Source organism: Dromiciops gliroides, chromosome 2 (genome assembly GCF_019393635.1).
Source record: "Dromiciops gliroides isolate mDroGli1 chromosome 2, mDroGli1.pri, whole genome shotgun sequence".
Taxonomy (NCBI): Eukaryota; Metazoa; Chordata; class Mammalia; order Microbiotheria; family Microbiotheriidae; genus Dromiciops; species Dromiciops gliroides.
In genome coordinates, this window is record NC_057862.1 from 302,410,556 (window position 1) to 302,425,883 (window position 15,328).

Sequence of the window (15,328 nt, forward strand, 5' to 3'; positions counted from 1 at the left end):
GAGTCTATGATCCTAAGCCAATATCTCCACTAGAAGACATGCTAAAATTTTCAACTACTTGAACCCTAAACAGCAGCCTAATCTCCTGTACCAGCTTGTATCACAAAATTTAAAACTGTCATTATAATATACCTCTTAAGATTTAGGGGAACTAAATTAATGCTCGATAGCACAGGGTGGTAAGATAATCAGAAATGGTTTTCTGGATTTAAAAAAATTAATAAAATAAGAACAATTAATAAGGGAGTGAGTACTTTGAGCCTGTGTGCTGGCTTGCCTACAGTTTTTGTTTGTTTTTTGTTGTGTTTTTTTACTGTCTGGCAGGATGTTTTACAAACTAAATTCTGCAAGACTACAATTCAACCAGAAGGTGTTTCAGATGGCTTTGTTAATAATTTTGATCAACTGAAATGGGGGAATGTAATTTCATTTATTTGATTTTTGAAAACTGTCCATTTTAAGCTAGAACAATAATTGTCCCTCTTCCACCCTCTCCCTTCTACAGCCAACCACGATCAAAAGAGAGTGTCCACATACAATTTAAAAAATGGGGGGACTGGGAATGGAAGCATGCAGAGAGGGGGAAAAACTTTCTTATCTTGGTATGCGTGGAATTCACATCTAGAATGGTCTTTTGCCATACTAAATTTGGTCAATCTTGTGTATAACTTCAATAGAAGAAAACATGAGTTTCTTCGGAGGACTCACTAAAGGCTGGCATTGCTACTGCTGCAAACATGTTAGTGCTAACCACCATATATTGGCTTTTGTTTTAATAGCCTTTTAACCAACTTTGTTAATGGACTGAATGCAATTTAGATATGGAACTTGGCTAAAACGTAGCTTCAATTGGCTATTAAAATTTAAGAGCCAACTAAGATAGCTAATTACAAAAAAAAAAAAAAAAGCTCCAGTGATAATGCTGAGCAGAATTAGTAATAGCAAATGACAGTCTGTCTAGTCTTATTCCCATAGGGAAAGAAACTCTTAACTGAGAAGTCAACCAGACAATGTGCAGCAAACCTAATTGCATTACTGGTATTATGGCATCCAAATCTGGCAGCTCACTGGGACAAAACAGTGAGTAAAGTCTGTCAAACTCGTCAGTGAGCAACTGACCCTCTTTTACGTACCACTTTCTGGTACGTAATCTGGCTGATTCTGGGAAATTTTATTTTTATTTATGGTTTATGGGTAAGCCCTTCTTACTTGAGAAATATTCCAGTAAAACCACAGCGAGGGGAAAAAAAGACCCTCCAAGAAAGTATTACTTTAAAGGGAGAGGGGGAATCTTTCATCTCATCAGAATTAGATTCTCCTTTTAGATATTTTAGATCTTAAAAAATAAAAAATAAAAAGACTAACATAAACATCTGACTGCTAAACAGTTGAGCTTGGGGAAAAAAATGTTCTTCTTCTTTGCTTCATTATAGATATCCTCATTATACCATCAGCTGAAGTGCAGACTGGTTCTCCTGTGAAGATTTATCATGTATGGTGGCTACTTTGAATCGGGGGTAGTGGAGTCTTTAACATTCCCTAGTCAAGTGTCTCCCTGCTGCGCCTGTAAATGTCAGTCCAGTTTTTTCACGGCTGTGCGCACAGATTAGAAACAGCAGGAGAGCTTAGGAGTAGGACTACAATACCAGTAAGGACACTTGTCTTCGTAGTACTGCTCAAGTGATTCTTGGAATGCAGGACCCTGCTGTTTTCTAATATTTACACACAACTGGAGTCATCAAGAACAGCAAATGCCGTCTAAAGGCAGCTTGCTTCCTTTGTGTTAGAGACTCTACATTCAAATAGGGATATCAACAACAAAAAAACAACCTCCCAAAATGCTTCATATTTCCCCTCAATTTTGCTGATAAAAGACAAAACTACATACTGTATTATCATGGCTGTTCACTTAGCTCTCCTCCTCCATCAACCCCGCTTGAACACCGCCCCCCCCCCCTCCCTTTCTCAACATTTTCTTTGTGCATCATGCAGTTCATTGGGAACAGCAGGAGTTTTTCAATTCCTGACCTCAAACTATGTTTTTGCCAGCTGCAGTTTCAATGACCTCTACAAGAGTAGACAGGGCCTTAGAAACCATTTTGATGTAATCTCAGGCACCTTTGCTTCTGGAACAGTCTGCCTGGAATATCAAAGACTGATTTTGGAACTATGACATATGGAATCCAGCTTCTCCCTTAAGACCATGATGGAAAACTAAAAAAGTACAGTGGGCTATATGGCATTTCAAATGGCCATTCAGATCTTAGGAAACTCCTAAATAATTTAAAATATTCAAGATTTTAGGGTAAAATAAAGTTGAAATGTAATTCTTATCTTAAACTTTAGTAGAGATGACTCGAATTCTACTAGGGAGTTGTCCTCATCAGAGTATAAACTTGAGAGTGGGGACCTTATAATATACTTTTTGGGTGGGGGGGGGGAGCGGGGGGCGGGGAAGGAGGAGGGCAGGGCAATGAGGGTTAAGTGACTTGCCCAGGGTCACACAGCTAGTAAGTGTCAAGTGTCTGAGGTCATATTTGAACTCAGATCCTCCTGAATCCAGGACCAGTGCTTTATCCACTGTGCCACCTAGCTGCCCCCTTATATTTTTTTATACTCTACATCATCCAATAAGATGCTTAGATACTCAAAACTTATCAAATTGAACTGACTCATGTAATACAAAAATGCTCTATAACAAATATTTATGGGAAAAAAACAAAAAGAAATAAGGCTTAAAAAATAAATACCTATAACAAAACACCTATAAATGGGTTGTTTGGGGTTTTTTTTTTTTGCTTGTTTGTTTTTTTGAGAAAAAAAATTAGTGAGAAAAGTTTGAGAAGCAAATTACTAAAGAATTACAAAATCTGAGAACTGGAAAGGATTTCAAAGGCCATCTTGTTCAATGTAGGACCAAGATTCTCTTTTATAACAACTCCAGTAACTGGCTATCTAGCCTTAATTTGAAGACTCAACTGAAGGGAAACACTCTACCTCCCAAAGTAGGGCCAGTTTTGGGATAACTATTACAAAGTTTTATACTAACATTAAGCATTAATCTGCCCTTCTGCAATTCAAACCACTGCTACTAGTTCCACTGTCCAGGACAAGGAAGAACAAATCTAATCCCTGCTTGGAGATCTGCTAGAGACAATAGGATTGAACTCAATCTTCTCCCCTCCTCATCCCCTTAACTCAGATGCCTTTCTGCCACTCTGCTCCTTTACCCCTATTATGAGGTGGCCCTTCTTGTCAAGGTAATGATCCCATTCCATCCCACTGTCTCCAGCATCTCTCTCATTTATCTTTAATTTCTTCCTGTCTATTGTCTGCTTCTCTACTGACCTTTTCTCAGTCCTCTTCTTGAATCCTTCTTGGTCTGTCTGCTGTCTTGGACATTGTTGCTCGCTTCTTCTTAACACTTTCTTCTCTCCAAGTTTCCATGACCTAATTTTCTCCTGGTTCTCCTCCTGACTACTTCTAACTCTCCTTTGCTGAACCTTCATCTAGGTCACATTCACTAACACCAGGAGTGTCCCAAAGAGTTCTGTCCTGGGTCCTTTTCCCTTCTCCTATACTATTTTACTAATCTGTTTCCATAGACTTGATTATCTTCTCTATGTTAGTGATTCTCCGATCTACCTATCTACCCCAAATTACTCTACTTCCAAATTACTCCAGTCTTCCTTCTCCAACTACCTATTAGATATCTTGACTTGGATGTCCCATAGACATCCTAAATTCAACATGTGCAAAATTGGATTCATTTATCATTTCCCCCAAACCATCCCACATTTCTAACTTTCCTATTACTATTGAGAGTACCATCCTAGTCACTCAGGCCCACGATTTGTGTAATCCAAAACTAATCACTCTACCCCTTACCCAATTTGTTCATTTCACCTTGGTAACATCATTCACATAGGCCTGATGTAGGCCTTCATCACTTCAGTAGCCGGCTGTTTGTTTCCCTACCACACATCTCTCTCCTCTCTAGTCCATCTTCCACTCAGTTGTCAAAGTGATCTTCCTAAAAAGTAAGTCTGTGCCCTGCTCAATAAATTCCAATTTATTACCTCGCCTCCAGGATTTAATATAAAATCCTGGTCAGTACTCAAAGCCTTCATAACCTCCCCCTACCATCTTTCCAGTCTTCTTATACTTTATGTTTCCCATCCCCTCCCCACACCACATGAATTCTATGATTCAGTGACACTGACCTCTTTGCTGTTGCTTGAACAAGACACTCCAGCCAGCTCCTAAATCCAGGCATTTACACTGGTTGACCCCTTTGTCTGGAATGTTTTTTTCTTCTTCATCTCTGCCTCTTGGCTTCCTATAAGTCCCTAATAAAATCCCACCTTCTACAGAAAGCCTTTCCTAAGCCCCCTTAATTTTAGTGCCTTCCCTCTGTCCATTCATTTCCCATTTATCTTATACATGTCTTGTTTACATGTTGCCCTCATTAGCCTCTGAGGTCCTTGGGGACAGGGATTATTTTTTTCTTTTCTTTGTGTCTTCAGATCTCAGCACAGTGTCTGACATAGGAGGCACTTAATACTTATTGACCAATATGGGTACCAGCACAATACTTGGACAGTGCATTTATTTTCTGCCATAAATGGCTCATCTCTTCTGATCATACATTCCATCAATATCTCTTACATACTTTTTGTGTCATTATCATCAATATGTTGCAACCTACCTATATTCACCACATCACACTCCACTGCCCTTTGGGTTACGCACAATTTTGGTCCTTTGAAGATTGCTGTTATAAGATTCATAACCATATAGTATCACTGGGAGAACATTCTGGGGTCAAACAGAGCAACTGACCCATGATAGCTTTTCATATACAATCAGTAATTCCTATAGGATGGTCATTAAGGGTACTTTTGTTTTTTGTGGGGCAATGAGGGTTAAATGACTTACCCAGGGTCACATAGCTAATAAGTGTCAAGTGTTTGAGGCCAGATTTGAACTCAGGGCCAGTGCTTTATCCACTGTGCCACCTAGCTGCCCCAATGTTCATGCCTTCTTAAAGGACCATTACATATATGTACTATGTTTTGTTTAGCCATTCACCAAATAACAGACTCTGTTTCTAGTTCTTTGCTACTAAAAAGAATGTTATTATAGATATTTTAGTGTAGATGGGACTTTTCTAAATTTTACTTCCTTGGGGATAACGGCTTAACAAGGAGTTCTCTGGATCAAAAGGTATGGATATTTTAGTCTCTTTCTTAGCACAGTTACAAACTGCTTTCCAGAATACTTGGACAAGTTTTTAGCTTCACAGTGTATTAGATGCTTGCCTTTCCACAAGCCCTTTGACATCAACTATCCTTATATTTTGTCATCATTGCCAACTTGCTGGGTTGAGGAACTTGAATTATTTTGACTTGCATTTTTCTTATTAATGATTTAGAACAATTTTTTATATGGTTGTTTACAATTTTTACTTTTTTTTTTTTTTAGAACTGCATGTTCCTATCCTTTAATCACTTATTCATTAGGGAATGACTCTTTGTCTTATCATACCTATTTGTTGTAAAGGCTTTTTTCCTAATCAACAGCTTTCTTTCTTATCCTGGAGCCACTGATTTTGATCATAGAAAAGCTTTTAAGTTTCCTGTAACTGACATTATCTACTTTATCTTTTGTGATCTCCTCTATCCTCTTTTTTTTATCATAAAAGTTTTTTATTATTTTTGTTACATGTAAAGATAGTTTAACATTTGTTTTCATAAGATTTTTAGTTCCAAATTTTTCTCCCTCCCTCCCTGCCCTCCCCAAGACAGAAAGCAATCTGATATAAGTTATATATGTACTATCACATTAAACGTATTTCTGCATTAGCCATGTTGTGAAAGAACACAAGGGAAAAACCTCAAAAAAAGCCAAAAAGTAGAAATGTATGGTTCAATCTGCATTGAGAACCCACAGTTCTTTTTTCTGGATGTGGAGAACATTTCCCATCATGAGTTCTTTAGAATTGTCTTGGATCATTGCACTGCTGAGAAGAGCCAAGTCTATCACAGTTGATCATCACACAATGTTGCTGTTACTGTGTACAATGTTCACTCAGCATCAGTCCATTTAAGTCTTTCCAGGTTTTTTGGTAATCTGCTTGCTCATCAATTTTTACAGCACAATAGTATTCCATTTACATTCATATAACACAACCTGTCCAGCCATTGCCCAATTGATGGGCATTCCCCTGACCTCCAACTCCTTGCCACTACAAAGAGAGCTGCCACAAACATCTCTGTGCTGTTGTCAGAAAAGACTCAATATGGTGATTCTCATGTTCTTAAAAACACTGACTCAATTATTTCATGCTATTCTTCTGAAGACAAAGATGTAGAGTAGATGACGATAAATGTGATTAGGTGGGAAAAGATTTATTCAGAGAACTGCCTTGAGAATTAGGGAGGAGGTGGGGGGAGACCATATATGTGTTGAATAAGGGAGATTATTAAGAAAGCACTCGAATGTTATAAACATGAAAAAGTACTAATGGATTCAGTACTGTTTGGATGGCCCAATGTGAAGAGTGGTTATGGATAATGCAATAGCAATGTGGCAGGAGGTCTCCAATTGAGTAACCAGATCTGCACTTAGCCCTGGGTTATTTGACAAATTTTATCAATTACTTGATTTTCCCCTCTCTATAAGTCTTTAAACAAAGCCTGGACAACCATTTGTTTAATATATTATGGTGGGGGTTCTTTTTTGTGGAATGGTGACTAAGGTCCAATCTAACTGAAATTCTGTGATTTCTGAATTCTAAGAGTAAATGTCCTCCAAAACTATGTCTTGACCCTCCTCCTTTAGATTCCTCTGCATTATGATCTCTTAGCTCTCCTGAGTTCAATTATTATCTCTACATAAGTCATTTACTAATTTTTCTTTAGAACTTATCCCACATACCTGACTGCTGCACATTTTTGCCTTGTTCAACTTTTAACAATTCAAATGCAACTAAAACAGAACCAATCAACTATCTGCCCAAGTCTTTCCTTTTTCCAAAATCTTCCTAAAACAGTACAAACTATATTCCTAGGCATTCATGTGGACAACCTTGGGGTCATTCTTGACTCCCCTTTCCTTTGCCTTCTATTAATTCAGTTGGCAAGTCTTGTTGATTCTACCTCTAAATTATCTTTTCAATCTTCCCCCTTCTCTCCACTCACATGTTCATTACCCTAGTTCAGGTCAGCATTACCTCTTGAATGGATTATCAAAAGAGCCCCCCCTAAAGTTTTCTCCTCTACAAGTCAACCTTCTTATAGATGCCAAAATAATTTCTGTAAAGGCATATGTCTGACCATGTCAATTCTTTGCTCAAAATCCTTTAGTGGTTTCTTATTATCTAAAGGAGGAAATACAAACCTGGAATTTAAGGCCTTCCACAATCTGGATCCTGCCTTTCCAAACTTATTCCACAATAGCCCCTTTTGTACATTCTATATTCTAGCAAAACTGAAACATTCTCCTATTTCCTGCTTCCCATGTAACAGCATAACTCTTCCCTTATGCTTAAAATGTTCCTTCAAGGCTTACCTCAAGTTCCATCTCTTCTGTGAAGGTTTTTTTCTGATTCTTACCAGTTATTAATAGTCCTCCCTCCTCAAATGACCTTGTATTTCCAAATCTGTAAAGAGTGTGTCCAGTAAAATGTAACCTTGAAAGCAGAGACCTTTTTCTGTATCACTAGCAACTAGTTTAATCCTTTGCACATCATAGGCAATTAATAAACGTTCATTGGTTTACAATAAGCAAATTCTGTTAGTGTTTCATTAATTCCTACAGTCCTGCCAACATAGTAACAGAGAAAGTGCCTGCATTTGTTAAAAACAATATGCAAAAAAAGTTGCTTTCTTAATATTTAACCAACAGGTTTTACTATGTTTATATAAGTTGAAAAATAGAAAGGGTAAGGCACATACACAAAATACACACCACACACATTTTCTCCTATTTTAAGCTTCAATGCATTTGAAACAGAACTTAAGAGCTGTTACAAATAAACTTGGGACCATAGCATTCCCAATGACTAAAATCTAGCATTCTACAAAACACAGTGATGCTCTCCCCCCAAATCATAATTCTCTATTTTGTAAATGGGGGCAGCTAGGTGGCACAGTGGATAGGGTGCTGGGACTGAAGGAAGGAAGATCTTTCAAATCTGGACTCAGACACTTAATAGCTGTGTATCCATGGGTATGTAACTTAACCCCATTTGCCTCAATTTACATCTGTAAAATGAGCTGGAAAAGGAAATGGCAAACTTCTCCTGTATCTTTACTAAGAAAACACCAAATAGGGTCATGAAGAGTGAGACATGACTGAAAAACAATTAAACAACAAAATTTTTGTAAATGAGCGTAACAGATTTTTGGGAGGATTTTAAAGAATGAAAATACCAATGGCAAAGATTCATCTGATATAGTAGACTGGTATAAAAACTAAATACTGTTCATAAACCTAAAATTACAATAAATATGGAAATCAGGAAATCATGATTTGTGTCCCAATTCTAAATTCTGTAAAATTTAGAATGGACTGGATTTGTGGAAAATGTTACAATTATTTGAATATATTAAAAAATCTCAGCTTAATGCATTTTTAGTTTCATTAAACATACACAAACACATTTAATGTACATATATATTCAATAGTTTAATTCCAAATTATTAAAAATAAAGCAGTGTAGTTGTAAATAAGCACTACAATAAGAAAGACATATAAACTCTTGTGGATGTCTTAAAGGGCATATCCACTTACAAACTATCCCATCAAAGGAGAAAGACATCTTAATAAATAAAGTTTCATCATGTTACCATAGCTCACAATGAGTTCTCTCCATTGAACTACTTCCATAGCATTTATATTCTATTCATTGAAAAAATAATCGTGTAACTCTTTATACCTTTTCTTATACTATTATTTAACTTTCTGTATGTATATTAGTAATAATAGCTAGCATTTAGACAGCATTTGACATATATCTTGTTTGATCCTCACAACTACTTGGAGAAGTGGGTGATATTATCCCCATTTTACAGATGAGGAAAGTCAGGCAGACAGAAGTTAAGTGACTTATTCAGGGTTATAGAGCTAATAAGAGGCTGAGGCTAGATTTGAACTTAGGTCTTCCTGATCCCAGATTTAGTCCTCTATCCACTGTACCACCTAGATGCCTGCTTTATCTTACTAAATACACTGTATGCTCCTCAAGGGCAAGAATTCTTACCATCATAGCTTTATTCTATCTTCCAGAGTGCCAGCACCTAGCATAGTGTTGTACACATATTAAGTGCTTAACAAATGGCTTATGGAACTGAACTGTATCAATGCCCATTGACTATTTACTGATATAACAATAAATTGATATATGAAGTAATGTTTAGAATTGCCTTTTTCCCCTCAAATGTAGGAAACCTTTATTATAACTTTGTATAACCTACTTCGTTGGTTGACTGATAGGCTGTAGTTATATCTGAGGCAAGATGATGGTGTTACATAGAAGAAAAGAAATGCAGTTTTTATTCATTAACTAAACTACAACACTAGGGTTCAAGAGATAGGTTTTCTTTTGTCACTAAACATAGCTCATTTAACACTGCAGTGTATCAGTTTCTCTTACAAAATCTGCATGAATATCTGCCTCCACCTCCCTTCAACCAGGATATTATAAAGATAAATGAAGTAAGTTGAGTATACTTTCTAATACCTAGACTATACCAAGAAACCTGTATATTATCATATAAGACAATATTAAAAGTAAAAATGATTAAACAACAGTCATACGCTCTCAACAAAATACCTATTCACTGATTACTAAGTAATTTCAAAGGTACAAATTTACAATAAACTTCAGGGTACAAAAAAAAATATATATATATATGCATTTGAAAAGCCCAAGAATTCTTTTTTTTTTTTTAAGGGCAGCGGGGGTTAAGTGACTTGCCCAGGGTCACACAGCTAGTAAGTGTCAAATGTCTGAGGCCGGATTTGAACTCAGGTACTCCTGAATCCAGGGCTGGTGTTTTATCCCCTGCGCCACCTAGCCGCCCCAAGCCCAAGAATTCTTAACTTTAGAGTAAAAGAAAAAAAAACTCCTTTTTAAAATTCCACAGATAACTAACTCTACCATGGAGAAGGAAAAAAAAAACACACACTGGATCAAAAAGTTAAGTGCATGTGAAATGCATTACTTTCTCTCCAATATATCTAAGTATGTTGAGAATTTTTCCTTGTATAGCCTCCAAAGCATCAAATTGCTTATACAGGTTTTTTTTTAAAGTAACACCTGCTAACATTTATTTCAGAAATTTAAACATTTTTAGCATGTCACAAAATGCATTAAATGATGATAATATGATTCAAACATTTCATAAATGGGACTTTAAAGCATAACAAATTACATGAAATATTTATTTTAATAAAAATCTTTAAACACTCTTCAAAGACACAAGAATTTAGAAATATTTCCACCACCCTTCCTCCCAAGATTCACATGAAAATTAAACACAACACAAGAAGGGAGAAAAGAAGCATTATTGAAAAAAAGGAAAAATGAAGCAAATTCCATATATGGGCTTATTGTATTCATTCTACTTCAGGACTCTCTTTCTGGTTCTTGAACCTTTAAAAAGAAGAGAAAAATACAAATTAGGAACCAAAATATAACCCACAATAATGTTTGAGAAAATTACATTCTTATACAAGATTCTTACACCATTAATACAAACTACATAGAAGGGTAGGAAGTATTTTCATACTAATAATAACTAACACTGCTGAAGCACTTTTCAGTTTTACAAAATGCTAAGAATATTATTATCTCATTTGATACTAACAACAACCTTATGAGTCAGGCACAAAAGATATCATTACCTTTATTTTACAGATGAGGAAAGAAGGGGAGAAGTGGGGGAAAAAGATGGAAAGGGAGAGGAAAAGCCAATTTTCTATTCATAGTTTCACCAGGAATTTGAACTACATCAAATATACCCAACTTACACAGGTAAAGAAAACGGAAGAATTATTTAAAATTAGGATTTATTACAAAATGTAAAATTCAATGCTACAAAATATAAATACCAGCTCAGAATTAGGTAAGAGGCTACTATTAATATTATGGGAAGAACATGGGATTTTAATCTAAATATACTGTCTTAAACCCTGTTTCTACTGGGAAGATGTGGGGCATCTTGAAATGATCAAATCTTTTCCACAGGTATTTATTTGATTCTCCCACAATGAACATTTAAGATAGAAAGCCACATTTGATACCAAGAGTATTTTTCAGGCAAGAAATCTCAAATGACAGTTCCTTCTCAACTACTCTTACAATAAATTGGGCAGTTAAGCTAAGCAGGTTGCTATATAAGATTTAGAGGAGCAAACTTGTGAATAAACACTTATCATCATAATCAACTACGCTGGTTAATAAAACAAGTTTTCACCTTATTTTGCTAATACAAGATAACTATCAGAATGAAAAAAATTCTGTATTCCATAATCAAAAGTAATGTGTCTTCTGTGACATATATCTAACAAGAATCAGCTATTAAGTGTTTCCTACATGAAAGACTTGCCCAATGAAAATGTATTTTTATTTTAAAGAAAAATAGTTTTGCAAAACTAACCAATAATCAAGATAGAATGTGAAGTGTTCTAAACCTGTAGTCACCCTCATCTCAAAAAGAAGGGAGGCACATTCTCATATCTATAAATTTGGGCCAATCTAGTTCCTTAGGATTTTATAGAATTCAATTAATACTGTTTTTATGTTCTGAAGAGAACACTGTGTGAATATATATTCTTGATTCTGCTACTGTTACTTTGTAACAGTTCCAATTAAGACTTTTAATGCTTATCTGTATTATTCATCATATCCATTGTTTCTTACAAGGCAGTAATATATTAGTATGAATATTATTAAGATACTATTACATAAGGAGCAGTTAGGTGGTGCAGTGGATAAAGCACCGGCCCTGGATTCAGGAGGACCTGAGTTCAAATCCAGCTTCAGACACTTGACACTTACTAGCTGTGTGACCCTGGGCAAGTCACTTAACCCCCATTGCCCCACAAAAAAAGAAAAAAAAAGATACTATTACATATATACCGTACGTTTCTTTCCACAAGAATTCAAACAGAATTTCTATCCTTTGTCATTTTGCCAATTTGCTGAATGTGAGGTTAAAAACTCAAATTGTTTTTATTTGCATTTTTCTTATTAATAGTATTTGGAATAATATTTTATATGGTTGTAAAATAGCTTACAATTCTCTTTTTAAGAACTGATTGTCCATATCCCTGCATCTCTTATCCATTGGGGAATGGCTTTTGGTCTTATATATTTGTGTCAGTTCCCAATATATCTCAGTTATAACAAGAGTATTTGATGGAAAGACCTTTCCCCCAACCATTTACTTCCCTTCTTATCCTAGAAATATACATTTTATTCATGCATACACTTTAGAATATCATATAATTGAAATTATCTATTTTATCTTTTGTGATTGATTGCCTCTATCCTTCTTTCCTTCTGTAATATGGTCATATATCTATTTTGACCTTTCTGTGTCATATGGCATAAGATACTGATCTAAACTAGAAGTTCTTAACTAGGAATCTGTGAAACTTGATTTCAAAAATTTTGATGAAAATATTTCATTAACTGGTTTCCATTTAATCCTCAATATTTTATGCATTTAAAGACATTTTTATGAGAACAAGTCCATAGACACTTCACCAGACTTCCAAAGGGGTCCATAAAAATAGAAACAAAAGAACTACAAAAAACGAAGCTTAAAAGCCCTGATATAAACCTAAGTTCTACCAAATTGTTTTCTAAATTTCTTAGCAAGTCTTTCCAAATAAGGTGTTCTTCACTTAAGTAAATTATATTCTTGGGTTTATTAAACAGTATAATTGATTTCAACTGATTCTTCCTTAACTAGTATATTCATTGAATCTACTTTCTATTTCCCATTGATATTCAAGATGGTTTTTCTTTATATAAATTTTGTTGTTATTTTGTCAAGCTCTGTTAAGTAACCAATTGGTAGTTTGATATAGAACTAAACCTATAAATTCATTTAGTCTGTACTGTCATTTGCATCATATTAGCATGACCCAGCCAAGAGTACTGAATAACCCTAGTTAATTTAAGTCAGTCTTTATTTCTTTAAGGAGTATTTTGTATTTATATCTTTATAGGTATTGAGTGTATCTTGGTAGACTCAATCATATGTTTTGTACATTTTGTAGTCATTTTTAATGGGACTTCCATTTCTATTATTTTTCTCCTAGGTTTGCAACAACAATTGTTGTTGTTGTTTGTCCTTTCTCAAAGAGGACCATGACAGAGAGTTGATGTTATGACTTGCACTGAATTGGATTTAAGTGAGGGAGGGGTGTGCAAGGTCACCAACCTCGCTCTCTCCTCTAGAGCCACGTGGCAAGATATACATCAGGATGACTGGAGATGGATCCAGATGTTTAAGGCAACTGGTGTTAAGTGATTTACCCAGAGTCATACAGGTCGTGTCTGAGGTGAGATTTGAACTCAAGTTCTTCTGACTCCAGGGCCAGTGCTCTATCCAATGCACAACCTAGCTGCCCCAAAACAACAAGAATACTACTGTGTTAGAAATGCTATTAATTTCTCTGGGTTTGCTTTGTTTTCTACTTTACAAAAAATATTATCTCAATTAGTCTCTGCTGATTTTCTAGGATTTGCTAGGTAAAATATCATGTTACTAATAAATAAGGATAATTTATTTCTTCTTTGCTATATTTCTTTTTCTTATTATTGCTAATATTTCAAAATTTCTGTCAAATAGAGTGGGGATAAGAGGTAGACTTGCTTTGCTTTGCTCCTGTATTCATAGGAAAGCTTCTAAAGTTTCCCCATTGTATAGAATGCAAATTTTTTATTATTACTGTTGTTCATCTGTTATGACATCAAGAGAATAATGTCTTGAGTTGTATATAAATTGGATTTGAGTTAGGCATAGTTACACAAAGTCATCAGCCTTTATTTCTCCTCCAGTCATTGGAGTCCAGTGACAAGACAAAGGTCAAAACAACTGGCAATAACCCAGGTTGCAGGTGGGTAAACCTGGCCTTTTTTGGAAAGAATATTAGATATGGTTGGAAAGATAGGGTGATGCCAGGTTGTAGAGGGCCTTGATTAAATAGGAGACAGAAAAGTCTAAACATTTTTTGAAACGTATTAGGGAGTCACTGAAGATTTTTGATTAGTGGAATTAACATGACCAAATTTATGGGAAGGAAGATTATCCTGGCAGATAAAAGGATAGAACCATTTACTGATAAATTTCTAATTCACCATAAGCTTCTTAAAAGCAGGAACTGGTGTCAAGTTTTCATTTTTGTTTTTGTATCCCTATTACCTAGCAAAGTACATGATGCAGAGGAGATGCTTAATAAAAGTTTTAATATTAAGTTATTCATTCATTCATTCAACAAATATTAAGTGTTTATTCAAGGAAAGGCACTTTTTCATATGAGTCCCAGGTTAGGGAATGCTCAGAGCTTGGAATGTTCTCTAACATAAAAGCATTTGGAAGAATGTCCATTATCTATTTCACCACATGAGGCAGTGTGGAGTGGTAGACAGAACATAAGAAATACTGGTTTCAAGTCCTATTTCTGGGACTCTGGGAAAATCATTTAACCTATCAGTGCCCCAGGAAACTCTTTAAGCTTCTAAGATACTGAAGACTTGCCATTTAGTAGAGGTAGTTTCTATGCAGAGAATTTCCCACACAGATGAAAAACTATTTGAATCAAATCAAAACAGAACATAACAATACAAATTCCTAGATCAGGGATGAAAGTAGCCCGTTACTTATTATTTCACTTGTGTCTACCTTTAATATTTAAAAAAAATGAAATTGCAAAAGAGGGCCAAAGATTTAGAGGTAGAAAGGAATTTACAGGTCAGTTAGTCCAATTTTACTTACTATGGATGTTTCGAGTTTTGCCTTTTCTTTTTGGCAAAAAACGAATGTTGTATTTTGCTAGTTTTTCTTTTTATTTTCCTATAAATGTTAATATAATCATGGTTTGTTTTTAATGATGATGTTTTTCTGATACTTAATCATATTTCCTTGCCTGCTATAAATCCAATTTGAGCATAATGAATATATACCTATACATGTCTTAGTAATTTACTGTATTTTAAATTTTTAATCATTATTAATATTATCAATCTATAGTTCTTGCCTTACTTTATACTTCCCTGGTTTCAGTATTAGGACTCTATTTTTTTGTT

The 15,328-nt window shown here is 35.2% G+C and overlaps 1 protein-coding gene across 5 annotated transcripts in view; it reads right to left on the reverse strand.

The window, feature by feature from the left end:
- Positions 1-10,073: 10,073 nt before the first annotated feature.
- Positions 10,074-15,328, reverse strand: part of VRK1 (VRK serine/threonine kinase 1) — a 367,797-nt gene continuing 362,542 nt past the window's right edge. For all 5 annotated transcript variants that reach the window (XM_043989848.1, XM_043989850.1, XM_043989849.1 and 2 more), the window contains one exon: positions 10,074-10,660. In XM_043989848.1, the coding sequence (XP_043845783.1) occupies positions 10,629-10,660 (32 nt within the window). In that variant the 3' untranslated portion in view covers positions 10,074-10,628. The remainder of the gene's footprint in view (positions 10,661-15,328) is intronic.